The sequence below is a fragment of the Podarcis bocagei genome, assembly GCF_964188305.1.
Source record: "Podarcis bocagei genome assembly, chromosome: 5".
In the NCBI taxonomy this organism is placed as follows: Eukaryota; Metazoa; Chordata; class Lepidosauria; order Squamata; family Lacertidae; genus Podarcis; species Podarcis bocagei.
Window position 1 is genome coordinate 41,122,758 of NC_138129.1, and position 13,198 is coordinate 41,135,955.

General features: G+C 40.8%; 1 protein-coding gene across 29 annotated transcripts in view; it reads right to left on the reverse strand.

Moving 5' to 3' along the window:
- Positions 1 to 12,153, reverse strand: part of LOC308586676 (membrane cofactor protein-like) — a 36,090-nt gene extending 23,937 nt beyond the window's left edge. For 19 of the 29 annotated variants that reach the window (XR_014007996.1, XR_014007997.1, XR_014007998.1 and 16 more), the window contains exons 1-7: positions 10,879 to 12,149; positions 8,174 to 8,356; positions 6,267 to 6,449; positions 4,731 to 4,922; positions 3,048 to 3,239; positions 1,017 to 1,043; positions 177 to 243 (exon numbers count right to left, since the gene is read on the reverse strand). Coding sequence is in view for 8 of the 29 variants with exons in the window: in XM_081193544.1 (XP_081049670.1) it covers positions 177 to 243; positions 1,017 to 1,043; positions 3,048 to 3,239; positions 4,731 to 4,922; positions 6,267 to 6,449; positions 8,174 to 8,356; positions 10,879 to 10,963 (929 nt within the window). In the remaining 21 variants the exon portion in view is untranslated. Of the gene's footprint in view, positions 1 to 176; positions 244 to 1,016; positions 1,044 to 3,047; positions 3,240 to 4,730; positions 4,923 to 6,266; positions 6,450 to 8,173; positions 8,357 to 10,878 lie in introns of all 29 variants that reach the window. The other 10 variants (XR_014008006.1, XR_014008007.1, XR_014008008.1 and 7 more) reach the window with 4 other exon arrangements.
- Between the last annotated feature and the right edge of the window lie 1,045 nt (positions 12,154 to 13,198).

Genomic DNA, 13,198 nt, shown 5'->3' on the forward strand with positions numbered 1-13,198 from the left:
AGCAACCCAGTCAGGTCATTCATAGGAAAAACAAAATTTGCACTGCAGTTCAGATGATACAGCATGGAGTGTTTCCTCTACATGGAGATAATTTCTGTGTAGTTAATGTATAAGGTAGACCTTAGAAATGTAAAAGAAACAGGAAAAGGGGAGTTTGATATTAAGAAAAAAATTACCTTTTTTGTGAACAACATTTCCTATGAACCATTTTACTTGCCACGAGTACTACAGGCATTATGCATGCTAAAAAAGAAAAAGAACACAAGAAAAAAGGCTCATGAAAGTCCAAGAAAACTGATGTACAATTAAAAACAGCCATTTTGGAAATTTTATCCAGTGTTACCTGAGGCATAAAGAACAGTACTTCATTATTGAATACAGTACTGTTAACAACAATGTGACATTTGGTGATCACTAGACTATTAGTGGCAAAGATTGGTGAGAGGCAGGACTTTTATGTGAATCATCCTACCAATGTTAACTCTAAGAAAAATTAATGGGTCATTAATTCATCACTCAGCAGATTTGCTTGCAGAATACTTACAAATCCAGTCTTCATTGAGCAATTGTTCTGATTTGTTTTTGGAGAAGGTGCCGGGACTGAGTTCTGGCTGGGGAAAAAGCCCTCCACACAACTTTATTTGTTCCTGGGGTGTGTGTGTGTGCAAAATACTAATTTTCTCTCTAAGCAGTTTAAAACTGTAACTCAAAAAGAAACAAAACAAAACCTACAAGTTACTTGCAGGTTTGTGTTTAGATAATGATGACCAAAGATTTGAGCACTGGTGAAAAACTTCTGAAATGTGGAGGACTGTGAACACAGCTGGTGATAGTTAAGCATAGGCTTATATCTCTCTTATAAAATAAACTTTAAAATGTGTATTTCTGGCTGGAGAGTGCCACACTTTCTATTTTGCTATTGTGAAAAAATCTATGAACTGGTATAAAACCTTGGCATGCAAACATTTATAATGAATCTTTTTATTTTCCCCATTCATATTCAACAAATTACATACCAGCTATAAGCAATCTGAGGAAAATACCTAGAAAAGAGGAGAGGAAAGACTAATTATTGACAGGTTACTTATTTAGACTTAGCCACATCAGAAACGAATTATAAAAGGAAGTACTGGAGCTCAATATAGATCTCATATCACAAAAGGTGGGTGTGAGCACAAGCGCACTCAGCCCTCCGGTGGTTTCCAGCATCTGATATGCATTTTTTAAAAATAAATTTCATTAGTTTATAAAGAGAAATACAAAACCTGATCTCAAATATCTTTTTTGTCCAAAATTAAGATAAAAACATGACAAAAAAGTAAAAAGATAGAGAAATAAGAAAAAATAAATAGAAAAGAGTTTTCAATAGGAAATAGAAAAGATAAAGTTCAGAGATTAAAGAACTTCCCATTCTTCATCTGTCCGCTATATCTAAACAATAATCACTTCATCTATTCCAATATAACACCAAACAAAATCGCTTTCTATCAACAAACCTTACCTTCAACCCCCCCCATCCATTATTTATTTTTATTTTTCATGCAAAAAGTCTATGAGAGCTTTCCAGTATTTAGTAAATGTCAACAATGACTTTTATCTGATTAAACATGTCAATTTTGCCATCTCAGCTGGGTCCATTAATTTAGGGTTGCCATTTTTCAGAAAGTGACCCAAAAGTTGTTTCTGACGGCCAAATCCCGGCAATCTGGGAAATTCTGGATATATGGCACCCCTAGTTAAATTTTAAAAACCATTCTTCCATTGTTGATAATGATTAATCTTTCCATCTTTGTGAATATAATAGTCTCGCCACCGTAATCATATATTGAAACAAAGTTCCATAGTCCTTTTCTAATTGTGTATCCATGTCCAAGCAGGAAGAGTTTCAGCCAGCAACTGATGTTCAGAAGTATTGCTGCCGCCAACTGTTGAGGGCAGAGCATAGCCACTGTGGCAACTAGCCATCGGTAGACCTCTCCTCCATGAATTTGTCTAATCCACTTTTAAAGCTATCCACGTTGGTGGCCATCACTGCCTAGGGGAGTGAATTTCATAGTTTAACTGAACACTGTGTAAAGAAGTATTTTCTATTATCTGTCCTGAATCCTCAAGCATTCAGCCTATGAGTTCTAGGGTTATGAGAGAAATGAGAAAAAACTTCTCTCTATCCAATTTCTCCATGTCAATTTTTATAAAATTCTACCATGTTGTCTCTTACTTGCCTTCACTCTAAATTAAAAAGTCCCAAAATATTGCAACCTTACTTCATAAGGGAGTCGCTCCTTCCACTTGATCATTTTGGTTGCCTTCTTCTGAACCTTTTCCAATTCTACAATATTTTTTGAAGTAAGGTGACTGGAACTGTACACAGTATGCCAAATGTGGTTGCACCAAATATTTCTATGTTGCCATTATGATCCTGGTAGTTTTATTTTCAATTCCTTTCCTAATGCTTCCTAGAATGGAATTAGCCTTTTTCATGGCTGCCACATACTGGGTCCACATCTTCACTGAGCTATCTACTATGACCCCAAGGTCTTGCTCCTAGTCTGTGACCTCCAGTCCAGACCCCATGAGCATATAGGTGAGATTTTTTTTTGTCCCAGCAGGCATGACTTTATACTTTATACTTGCATTTGCCATTTTACCACCCAGCTCAATTTGAAGAGGTCCTGTTGAAGCTCTTCGCAATCTCTCTTTGTTTAAAGAACCCTGAAAAAATTAGTATCACCAGCAAACCTGGTCACCTCACTGCTCCGTCGTAATGCTAGACCGTTTATGAAGAAGTTTAAAAGCACTGGTTCCAATACTGGTCCTTGGGAGACTCCGCGTTCTACCTCTCTCACATTATGGTTCCCTCTCTAGAAACCTAATGGATAACCAGTATTGGTTAGAGTGCTGATGTTGTGAGCCTTATTTCCTTATGCTCAGTTAGTATATATGCATAATTAAAAGTCTTCAGTGACTTTCATTCTAATGAAACCAAACCTGGCATAAGCACTGGCACCCCCAACATCTCTTGGCATTTTCACAAATATTATACTTACTCAGTTTACAAACTGGAATATTAGGTGACCATTTATTCCCACCAATGTAAGTAATTGTAGATGGCCCGAACAAAGTATACCCAGCATTACATTGAATAGAAATTTCATCTCCAGGGGTATAGTATTGTTTCACCCCTTGGGTTATTCTTCCATTATGGATATAGAATTTAGAAGTGTCTGGTGATGTTTTTGCTGAAAACACAAATAACTATTATAAATGATAAAGCAATGCTTTGTTTCTTTGTACAGTGGTACCTTGGTTCTCAAACTTAATCCATTCTGGAAGTCTGTTCCAAAACCAAAAAATATCATACTTGTGCAACTTGTGCAAGATGCATAATGTTCTACACCAAAAGGTTAAAAAAACCCTCTCTGATGTATATAGATTTGGAATATACTAAGGGTTTAAGCATAAGAGTGTATACAAATATCTTCAAATTTAATAGGAGAGCTGACCTTAGCCTTTCTTGTTCATGACGTAAAATGATTCAAACAGGATCCACTCTAGCTGGCACCCTCCTCTACGCTTCTCACAGATGTATTCAGACTGTTTTCCCCAAATGGTAGCTTTTAGTAGGGGAAGGAAGAAGCTTAATTGTTTCCAAGATGACACCAGCCATAATGGCATGAAGGCTTTTGGAGCAGCTACTCCAGAAAACATGCTCATAATACATGGATTTTGCAGATTTTCTCACTACTGCATGAGGCAAAAGTTGCAAGGGTAGCTTTGGATGGTCCCAACATTTTCACCCCTCTAAATTAAAGGTAAAGGACCCCTGACAGTTAAGTCCAGTTGTGAACGACTCTGGGGTTGCAGCGCTCATCTCGCTTTACTGGCTGAGGGAGCAGACGTTTGTCCACAGACAGTTTTTCACAATCATGTGGCCAGCATAACTAAACCGCTTCTGGCAAAACCAGAGCAGTACACAGAAACATCATTTACCTTCCCGCCAGAGTGGTACCTATTTATCTACTTGTACTTTGATGTGCTTTTGAACTGCTAGGTTGGCAGGAGCTGGGACCGAGCAACGGGAACTCACCCCGCCATGGGGATTCGATCTGCCGACCTTCCGATCGGCAAGCCCTAGCTCAGTGCATCCCAAATTTGCTGTCTGAGGCAAGGGACTGAATCTGTTTCATCATCAGAGTGGCCCTCTTGCCTCTTCCTCCTGGGAGGAAGGCCATGTTTGAAAAGCTGAGTGTGACGTGTCTTATTAGAAACTTGGGATAGCCAACTTTAAAGCAATATGATTGCACTTTCTCTTAACTTCACCCAAAAACCTCAACAAGGTAGTTATCTAGTAATATACACAGCACTCTGCTTTCCAACATGAGCTAAAAAGCCATTGTTCTAGTCCCATCCCAGTCCTGCATTATGAGGAATGAGAGGATTCAGAGACTATAGGTATTTGCCCCAATAGGATTATACAAGGGGAAGGGATGTAGCTCACTGCTCAAATCCCAAATAAAATGTTTACTTGATAGCAGACTAGGTACTGCATCACTTAAAATAATTATGCTCCTTTTATCTACTTTTTTTTTTTAGAACAGCCTCACAGGGCTGTAGATGGGGGTGAAGACTGACCATCTGTGATTTACAATAATGGGCAACATCTATCTTGGGTATGGAGCAACTGAGGAAGGAACATATTTGTGTGCTTCTCAAACTGGTTCTATACATACCCAAACATAGTGGTATAAAAGGATCCCACTGATTGTAGCCTTGGCATCGCAAACTCATCTTTGTGGTTTCATCAATGAAAGAGTAGTTTTGATTGCAGTACACATCAATGACATCTCCAACATTGTATTCAGATAGCAATGGATATACATGTCCTTTGGACACTACTGGGGCACCACAAATATGTGGAGTAACTGTAACAAGAACAATAAGCTGCAGAAGATAAAAATTATTGTCTGTATAATATTAGCCTTGCTTTTATAAGTCTGCGGTAAGAGTCAAGTTGTAATCATAGTATCATGTATCTGGATTTTTGAGCGTGGTAAGAAGACAAGGCACAAAACACAGTTTACTACCGATTCTTTCATGGCCAAACCAAGTAACCTTGTTCCACAGTACACAAGAGAAAACAGATTTGATTTTTCTGGAAATTCTCTTAAGTTTTTGGAGCAGTCACACATGGAGCAGACTTATAAAATAACCACTTGATCAGTTGTGGTGATGAGTAAGAAAAGCTCACAGGCAATCAGGTGAAAAAGCGTGATCTTTTCAGACACAAATGAATAACCTACATCTGTGTGACCACTGAGGCTACATATACTCTCTTTTAAGGTAGACATTTTAATAGATTCATTTGCAAGGCTGATTTCAGAATGTGCACATAGTAGGCATGCACATGGGAGGGTTCCAGAACTTTGAAAGAAGGAAACATTCTCATGTCATCCTCCTTGGCTGTCTAATTCATATTGGCTGGAATTCAAACTGGTGCTAAGGAGTTCACTCTGTCAGCACATTTCTGCTTGCCCACCCCTGTTGCCCCCTGTCCAGGACTCCAACCACTACACACAAAGCCCCAACATTGCCCTGCTTGAACCCCGTCCAGGTAATCAGCAGACACCAGCATCAGGAGGGCAGTTCCACTCAGTCGCATGAACTGCTACTGTCTGTAACCTCACTGACTGAACTTGCAGCTTTGTTCAGTGACCTTATCTGGAGTTCAAAGGCGATAACGTAAAAACAATGCAAATATTAAGATTAAAGGTAAATACTGGCTAATAACAGAGAAGATGTAAGGAAAATAGGTAGAAGGATAAGAGCTGCTGGCTGAAAGTAGAAGTAATGTGGGAGTGAAGATAGCTGACTGCTTCACTACAAGGCAGGAGTGAAAAACTGGTGCTAGGAGCATCCCACTTCCCTGAAACCTTTTCGCTCCTGCCTTGTCCTGGACAAGGGTTATCACCCAACCCAGTGCCTGAATGACACCAGAAATAAATGTATTGAATAAATATTTTTGATTTTGGGCTGCCTCTCCTTCTGCATTAGTGTACCATTTTTACAATAGTCTTCTCTGAACTCGGCCAAGATCCCTACATGAGACATAATAGAGAAGAATGTCAATATATACACTTCAGCTTAAAACTCTACATGATACATTATTTACTCTTTTATAACACAGCATTTCTCCAAGTTTAAACAGCTTCTAATTGTTGAATCATAAAATATAAATGTAAATCCTGTGATTTTTTTCAAAGTCTTACTTTTTTTGCAGGATGGCACTTTAGGGACCCAAGTACCGTTCTTCTCACAGAGAATGTAATGATTTCCAATCATGAAGTATCCAGTTTTACATTCAAGTGTAACACTGTTGCCATAAGTATAGGAATCTCTTAATCCACTTAATTCTATTCCATTTTGAACTCGTGGATTTTCACATATAATCACTGAAAGTAAGATTAAAAAGCAAAACTCCTTAAAAAATAGAATCTGTGCATTTCTATTTCCTTAAAGATGGGATATTTTCTGATGAAGCTTATTTTTAAAAATACTCTCCTGCTTTCCTGTTTGAAGAATACTTTTGTAGTGTCTGTGCAGTGAAAATTAGTGGTTGTGAAAATTAGTCCATCTCCTGCCAGGGATCCAGATTATTTCCCCCTGTAATTAGCACTTGCACAGCTGAAAAAAGACATATTCCCAGCAATCAAACAGTTATTGGGAAAACGAGAAATGTCAACTAATTCTGCTTATGTGATTGCCATTGACACCTAACTAGCTAGCATCTCTTTGAATCAGGAGTAATGAGAGAGATACATTGGTGGGCAGCAGGTTAACAGCAATTCCAATGCCCTATTAAGAATGTGCATTCTGTTTCCCTCCACCTCTGGTCTACTTGTAAATTTGACAATAAACAAATCATCAATGAAAGAAAAACTGCTATAAAATGACCTGTGCATTTGGGGGAGTTTCCCTCTCCACAGTGCTTTACCATTATTAGCAACAATATCACAAAAAATGGAAGGTGTTTCAATAAGCAAGAAAGTATCGTTGCAATGGTATTGTATCACTATTCCAGTCCTGTTGTGAGATCCACCAAGAATGTATGGAGGGACTGCACAGGAAATTCATTTTAAAAAATGAACAAGTTAGCAAATAAGTGAAACTATTACCAGACAACATAGAAAAATCCAAAATATATCATGCACCTATTGTTGCTTTAAACACATTAACATTTCTTTTTAAACCATACAAATAATTACAATAAAAAACAACACAGCCCCAGACTTTTTATTAAAAGCAGTCAGTTCCCAAAAAGTATTCACCTGCCAAGACAACAAGGAGGGAGCCAATCTAGTTTCCCTACAGAAGCAGTTCCGAAGCCTGGGAGCAGCCACCAAGAAGCCCCTCGCCTGCATCCCTACCAAGCATGCCTGTGAGGGTGGCAGGACTGAGAAAGGGCCTCCCCATAAAATTTCAAAACCAGGCGTATTTGTATGAGGAAATATGGTCTTTCAGATAGCTTGGACTTAAGCTGTATAGGGCTTTATATGTCATAATCAGCATTATTAATTCTTCCTGGAAACAGAGCAGTAGCCATGCAGCTGTTGTGACAAGGAGTTGAATGCTCTCTATAACCAACCCTGATCAACAATCTGGCTGCAGCTCTTTGAGCCAGTTGGAAGTTTCTGAGCACTTTTCAAAGACAGCCCCACGTGGAACATGTTTCGGTAATCCAAATGGGATTTAACTAAGGTATGTGTCACTGTAGACAAAACAGGCATCTCAAGGAATGGGATGGGAGCAACTTACTAGATTCCACAAATAAATTGTGGAATTTTGTGTTCCACATCAAATGGGAACAACCATAATAAAACAGACTCAAAATTGGCAGGGTTGGGTAATGACCAGAAATTGTGATTCTTTAATAGGTTACATGTGGAGTCACGGATTTGTGAATATTTGGGAACACAGACTACAGAGCTTCAAGAATGAGGCAGTAAACTTCACTCCATATTCTCATTTATTTTCCTAGAATGAATTTCCTGGTTCAGATGTTAATAGGGAACTCTGGCTTATACCAGCCAGGATTGTCACATAGAAGCCTGAAAAATTAGAGTAAGCTTTTAGAAATAACCAGTTTTTTAAAAAATAATAATTAAGCAGCACATACGTTTACATGGCTCTTCCAACTCTGTCCAGGAACCATCACGACAGTAAGTGACGGTGCTTTTACCAGGCAATCTTACAGCACCATCTTTGCATTCGTATATTACAGCAAAGCCAGTAAGTTCTTCATACACCTCAGAAAATGTAAACTTTGGTAAGTCAGCCATGTTGCAGGCCTCTCCACACACTTTAAAAAAGCAATAGTTAAAAATGTTACAGAAAACCTTGGAACTGAAAATGTTATTCACCACTTTGCTATATTTAATATTTTGTCATGTCAACCAACAGAACAAATATGGGGGGGGGGAATAACTAACAGAAATGAACATGTAACACTTCATAATACCCATATGAAAGTGTTTCAAGATGAGTGCATGAACTACTGTGTATTAGCAGACACCTTCAGTTTAAACCTCAGTCTCCTTGGACCTCCTCCTGTGTGAACTCCAGCAAAACTAGCACTGATGCTCCCTTATACAATACACATTTTCTTCATTTCAAATGAAGAGTTCCTGCTGGAATGTCCCCCAAAGGAGAAGGGCAAAGCAGTCCTAATAGCGGGGAGGAGGAGACATGTGCTGGTGCTACCAGGTATGTATATCTGCAATGTGGTAAAACAAACAGCAAAGATTTGGCCATGGACAAGTGAGGCACAGCAAACAAGAGAGAGAAAAAGAGAAGGTCAAATATTTAAAGTAAATAAATGAATAGATCATAAATGAAAGCTAAAATAAAACCAAAGTCCAAACACAATAAAACTTCCACAAAGTTTTGAACCGAAATGTATCCCACCAACCTATTACAAATATAAAACATTTATGTTTCAACCCATATATGTATGCTGGGAAGTCATGACTAATTACTATTTCCAGCCTCAGTGAAACAATGCTAAACAGATGAGCATGCACTTCTCACATATGTTGCTATACACATTTGATGTGGAAACATCACCATTTACAATGCAGGTCCAAGGCTATAATATCAAAGCAGGGTTCTGTGACCAACAACACAATCCATGTTTACTTTAAAAATAAGCCTCACTCTGTTTCACTGAAACTTAGTCTAATGTTGCTATGCATAGAATTGTAGTCCAAGGGAATGTATGGAATATTAGACTGAAAACTAGAAGCCAGTTACAGCTACATTACATATATCATCCAATCTGAAATTGGATTACTGGACTACTATTGCAAGTATTGGTATTGAGAGGCAATTCATATCATTTCCACAGAACTTATTTTTTGAATGCACTGATAATCAAACAGACTCCAATCAGATTTAAATAAATAATGAAGACATGGAATATTATTTAGTAATATTATTATATGTGGATTGTAGCAATGCTTCACTGACGAACTGGCATTTCAACATCAAAATAAATAAACAGGATACTGTAGCTGTGAATGGTTACAAAATGAGCAAGGTTAACAAGTACCTTAACCTTAACAAGGCTAGTAATGGGTATAACACTTCCACTATCTGAAGTGTATGGCTTACAATAACACCTGCTGGATATCACCAGCAAAGAGTATTACTTCACTGTTTTTGAGCTCCCAAAGCTATTTAGATGGCCACTGAGAAACCAGAATTGGAAGGGGACTTTTTGTTGTTGTTGTTCAGATGGTTTTATATACAACAATGTATTTATTTTAAAAAATCAAAGTGGTGCTGCTTAACTCAGCAAAGCTTTTCTTACACAAGTTTTGCAACCATGTAAAAAATGGTCAGCTCCATGTTAAAAGCGACAGGGGCGCCTTGCATACGCGTGACCATTGATGTTCATCACATTTCAACACTGCTTGAGCCTGCAAAGTTTTCAGCCAGTCATACTCTTTCTCTTCCAACCAATATGCATACCTGAACTTCCTGCTGAAACCCCCTGCCACATAGAATCATAGATTGTAGAGCTGGAAGGACCATGAGGGTCATCTAGTCCAACCCCCTGCACTGCAGGAACCCAACCAGATCATACATGGCAGACAGTTGTTCAACCTCTCCTTAAAAGCCTCCAGTGAAAGAGGGACTCCCTTCCACTGTTGAACAGAAACTTATTCCTGATGTTTAGTCGGAATCTCCTTTCTTGTAACTGGAACCCACTGGGTCGGGTTCTACCCTCTGGATTAGAAGAAAACAAGCTTGCTCCATCTTCCATGTGACAGCCCTTTAGATCTTTAGATAGTTGGGAGATGGCCAGCAAATTGGCGCGCATCAAAAATACTTCTTCGGATTGATCTCTTTGATCTCAGACTCTCCTAATGAACTATTATTGTGTCAATCGCCCTAAAAGACCCTTCTGGGAGGCATCAAGGTCTTCCCCATGCGTGCTTCCTCGGGAGTAAGAAAGGCCGCCTGGCAGAGAAAGGCCCCTTGGGCGGATGGACGGCCCAGTTGGCTCTGCCGACGGAGGCCGCAGCCTGGGACGCGGCGGGCGGCTCGCAACCGCCTCGCGGCTGAGGAGGACGGACACCTCGACGCCACCTGGCGGGCTGCGGGGGGACATCCGCGTTTACCTCAGGCGCCTGGAAAGACCCGCCCACTCGCGCGCTGCGTTTTGCGAAGCCTCTCCAAGCTCGAGGAGAGAGGGCGGGAAGGCGAGCGGGCGGGAGGGGAAGGGGCAGGTGGCGGGGAGAAAGGGAGGCTCAGCGGTCGCTAGAGGCCGCTAGAGGCTCCGCCGCCGCCGCCGCCGCCGCCTGCCTGCCTCGTACTCACCCACCAGTCCCTGAGGCAGCAGCAACAGCATCGACATCCCCAAGAGCCGGCGGGTCAGCAGAAGCCCCCAGGACGGCCGCAGCATAACGCCCAGCTGAGAAAGCGGCGGCGAAAGCCGAGTACCTCAGCTGCGCATGCGAGGTGGGGGGCGGGGAAGGACGTTGGGAGGGAGCCGCGTGGCCGTCGGGAGGCGCGCGCCGAACGCTGCTCCGCTCGTGCTACCGGCATTTCTGCTTGGCCTTAGAGAGGAAGCAGGCTTCCAATTCTTGGGTTTTGCCGTGGCTCTGGAAAAAAATAGAAGCAAAGATTCTCACATTGAAGCATCGTTGCGTGTGGGAAACGTGGTTGTCTTGGGGTGGGGGGGTTGGGGTTTTTTTTTTACAGAGTTTTGAAACATTTTAAATAATTCCTTACCAGTGCAAACACAATGCATAATTTTATCACGCTGTTTCTGGGGCAGGAGGCAAACCTCTCTGGCTGACAGGCGGCAGGTTATGACAGGACATCCGAAGTAATCCAGGGTTGTTATTCCAATGTTGCTTCTCCCTAGTGTTGTCTTCTTATCCCGGAATAGTAAAATATATTCCTTGGTCACATTTGCCAGGCTCCATTCATTTTGGTATTGAGGCACTTAGAAACCTGAGCATTTCAAAATTGAAATTCTATCTCAATTTTGAGATATAATTGAATATCTGTTTTATGAATGTCTTAGTTAGGCAGACTGACTATAACTAGAAAAGCAGGCTATACATATTGTGGGAGAGAGGCTGAGGAAGAATAACATTTCCACCCAGTGTAGGTTTATTTATTATGTATTTACTAATTTGTTTTTGCAACCATAGCCACACATGTACAACAGGGATTGTTAAAAGTGGTGCCATTTCCCATACCTATTCCGCTGTGAACTCTTGGATGTATGCTATGAAATTTATTTGGTTCATTACAGTTGTTTTCTGTGTAACAGTAGAAGCAACAAGAAATAGGAAGAACATGAAGCAGATGAATGTAGTTCAATAGATGATTCAACCATACAGGAGCAAGTTACTATAAAGACAGCTATGTGCTTCCTCACAGCATACCCTAAATCTATTACAACCCTGTGAGCAACATTTGCAGAATTATGGCTGCCTGCACACATATTTGATGCAGTCACCAATAATTAGTTGCAGACTTCTCTGCTGAGCGCCTGAGGGCCCCAGTCCTGCCACTCACCACCTGGCCTAGGGTGGGCACTGATGGGCTCTATAAAGGACTGCTGCCGCTGCTGCTGGGCAGAGAGGGCTCCATTTTTAATTTTTTTAAAATTACTGTTATTTTTTACCTATGTCATTTTAAACTGTGATACTAATGCTGTATTCTTAGTTTTAGATTTTGATATATGTGGAAATTATTTTCCATTTGGTTGTGTATTTTTTTGATGTGGTTTATTTATTGTTTATGGCTTTTGTAATTATGTAAATCTTGTCATGTTGTAAGCCGCCTTGAGCATTGTTTTTAACTGTGGAAAGGAGGCATACAAATAAAAAATGATGATGATGATAATTAGTTGTAAAATACATGGCCAAGAGGGGGTCATGTCTGGGCAGCCCTGGACCTCCATTCACATTGCCCCGGCTTGTGCCCAAAGACATTCACAGACTCTCTTGGCAAGGAATTATATTGGTTCTCTCACCCTCGTCCCTTGCACCCTTGGCAAATAGATTATGGCCGCCCAGAGCAGCAGAGGAGTGGCCCCAGAAGTGGGTGGGTGGGGAGGCTCCTAGCCACTCCAACTCAGAATGAAGAGGCACAGTTTCTGCACTCTGCTGGGCCTGCGCCCTTCATGGGAGCCAACATAACTAACCCTTAGGTATGCCCTTGCTGGCACCCCAGAGAGGTTACTTTGGTGCTGCTAACGCAGCAAAAACAATGAGGGAGACATACAGCCACAGCAGGCATGGTAATTCCAATGGTTTGACCTCACCCCTGAAGGCACACACTTCCATTTTCTCCCTAGACAGACAGATGCCAACCACATGGCCATATTTATCATCATACAGTTGCACCAGGGCCCAAGCCTGCAATGGGACCCAAACTTTGAGCTTTCGCTTAAAAAGAATAAGTCTCTAGCCCTAACAGGAGGAAAGCTATAAGGCAAAATGTGCAGCAACCCTTCTAAGCCATTTCTTTGAGGTAAACCAGTCTGCACCTGCCTTCCTGCAATGAGTAAAATCACAATGAGTGCTAAGTCAAGTCTGAAATGTGATTGTTGAGTGAGTTATTGGACACAAGGCCGGGGTCATAACGAGCTGCTGTTTTCTCCCCTTTAGTGCTCTTTTCA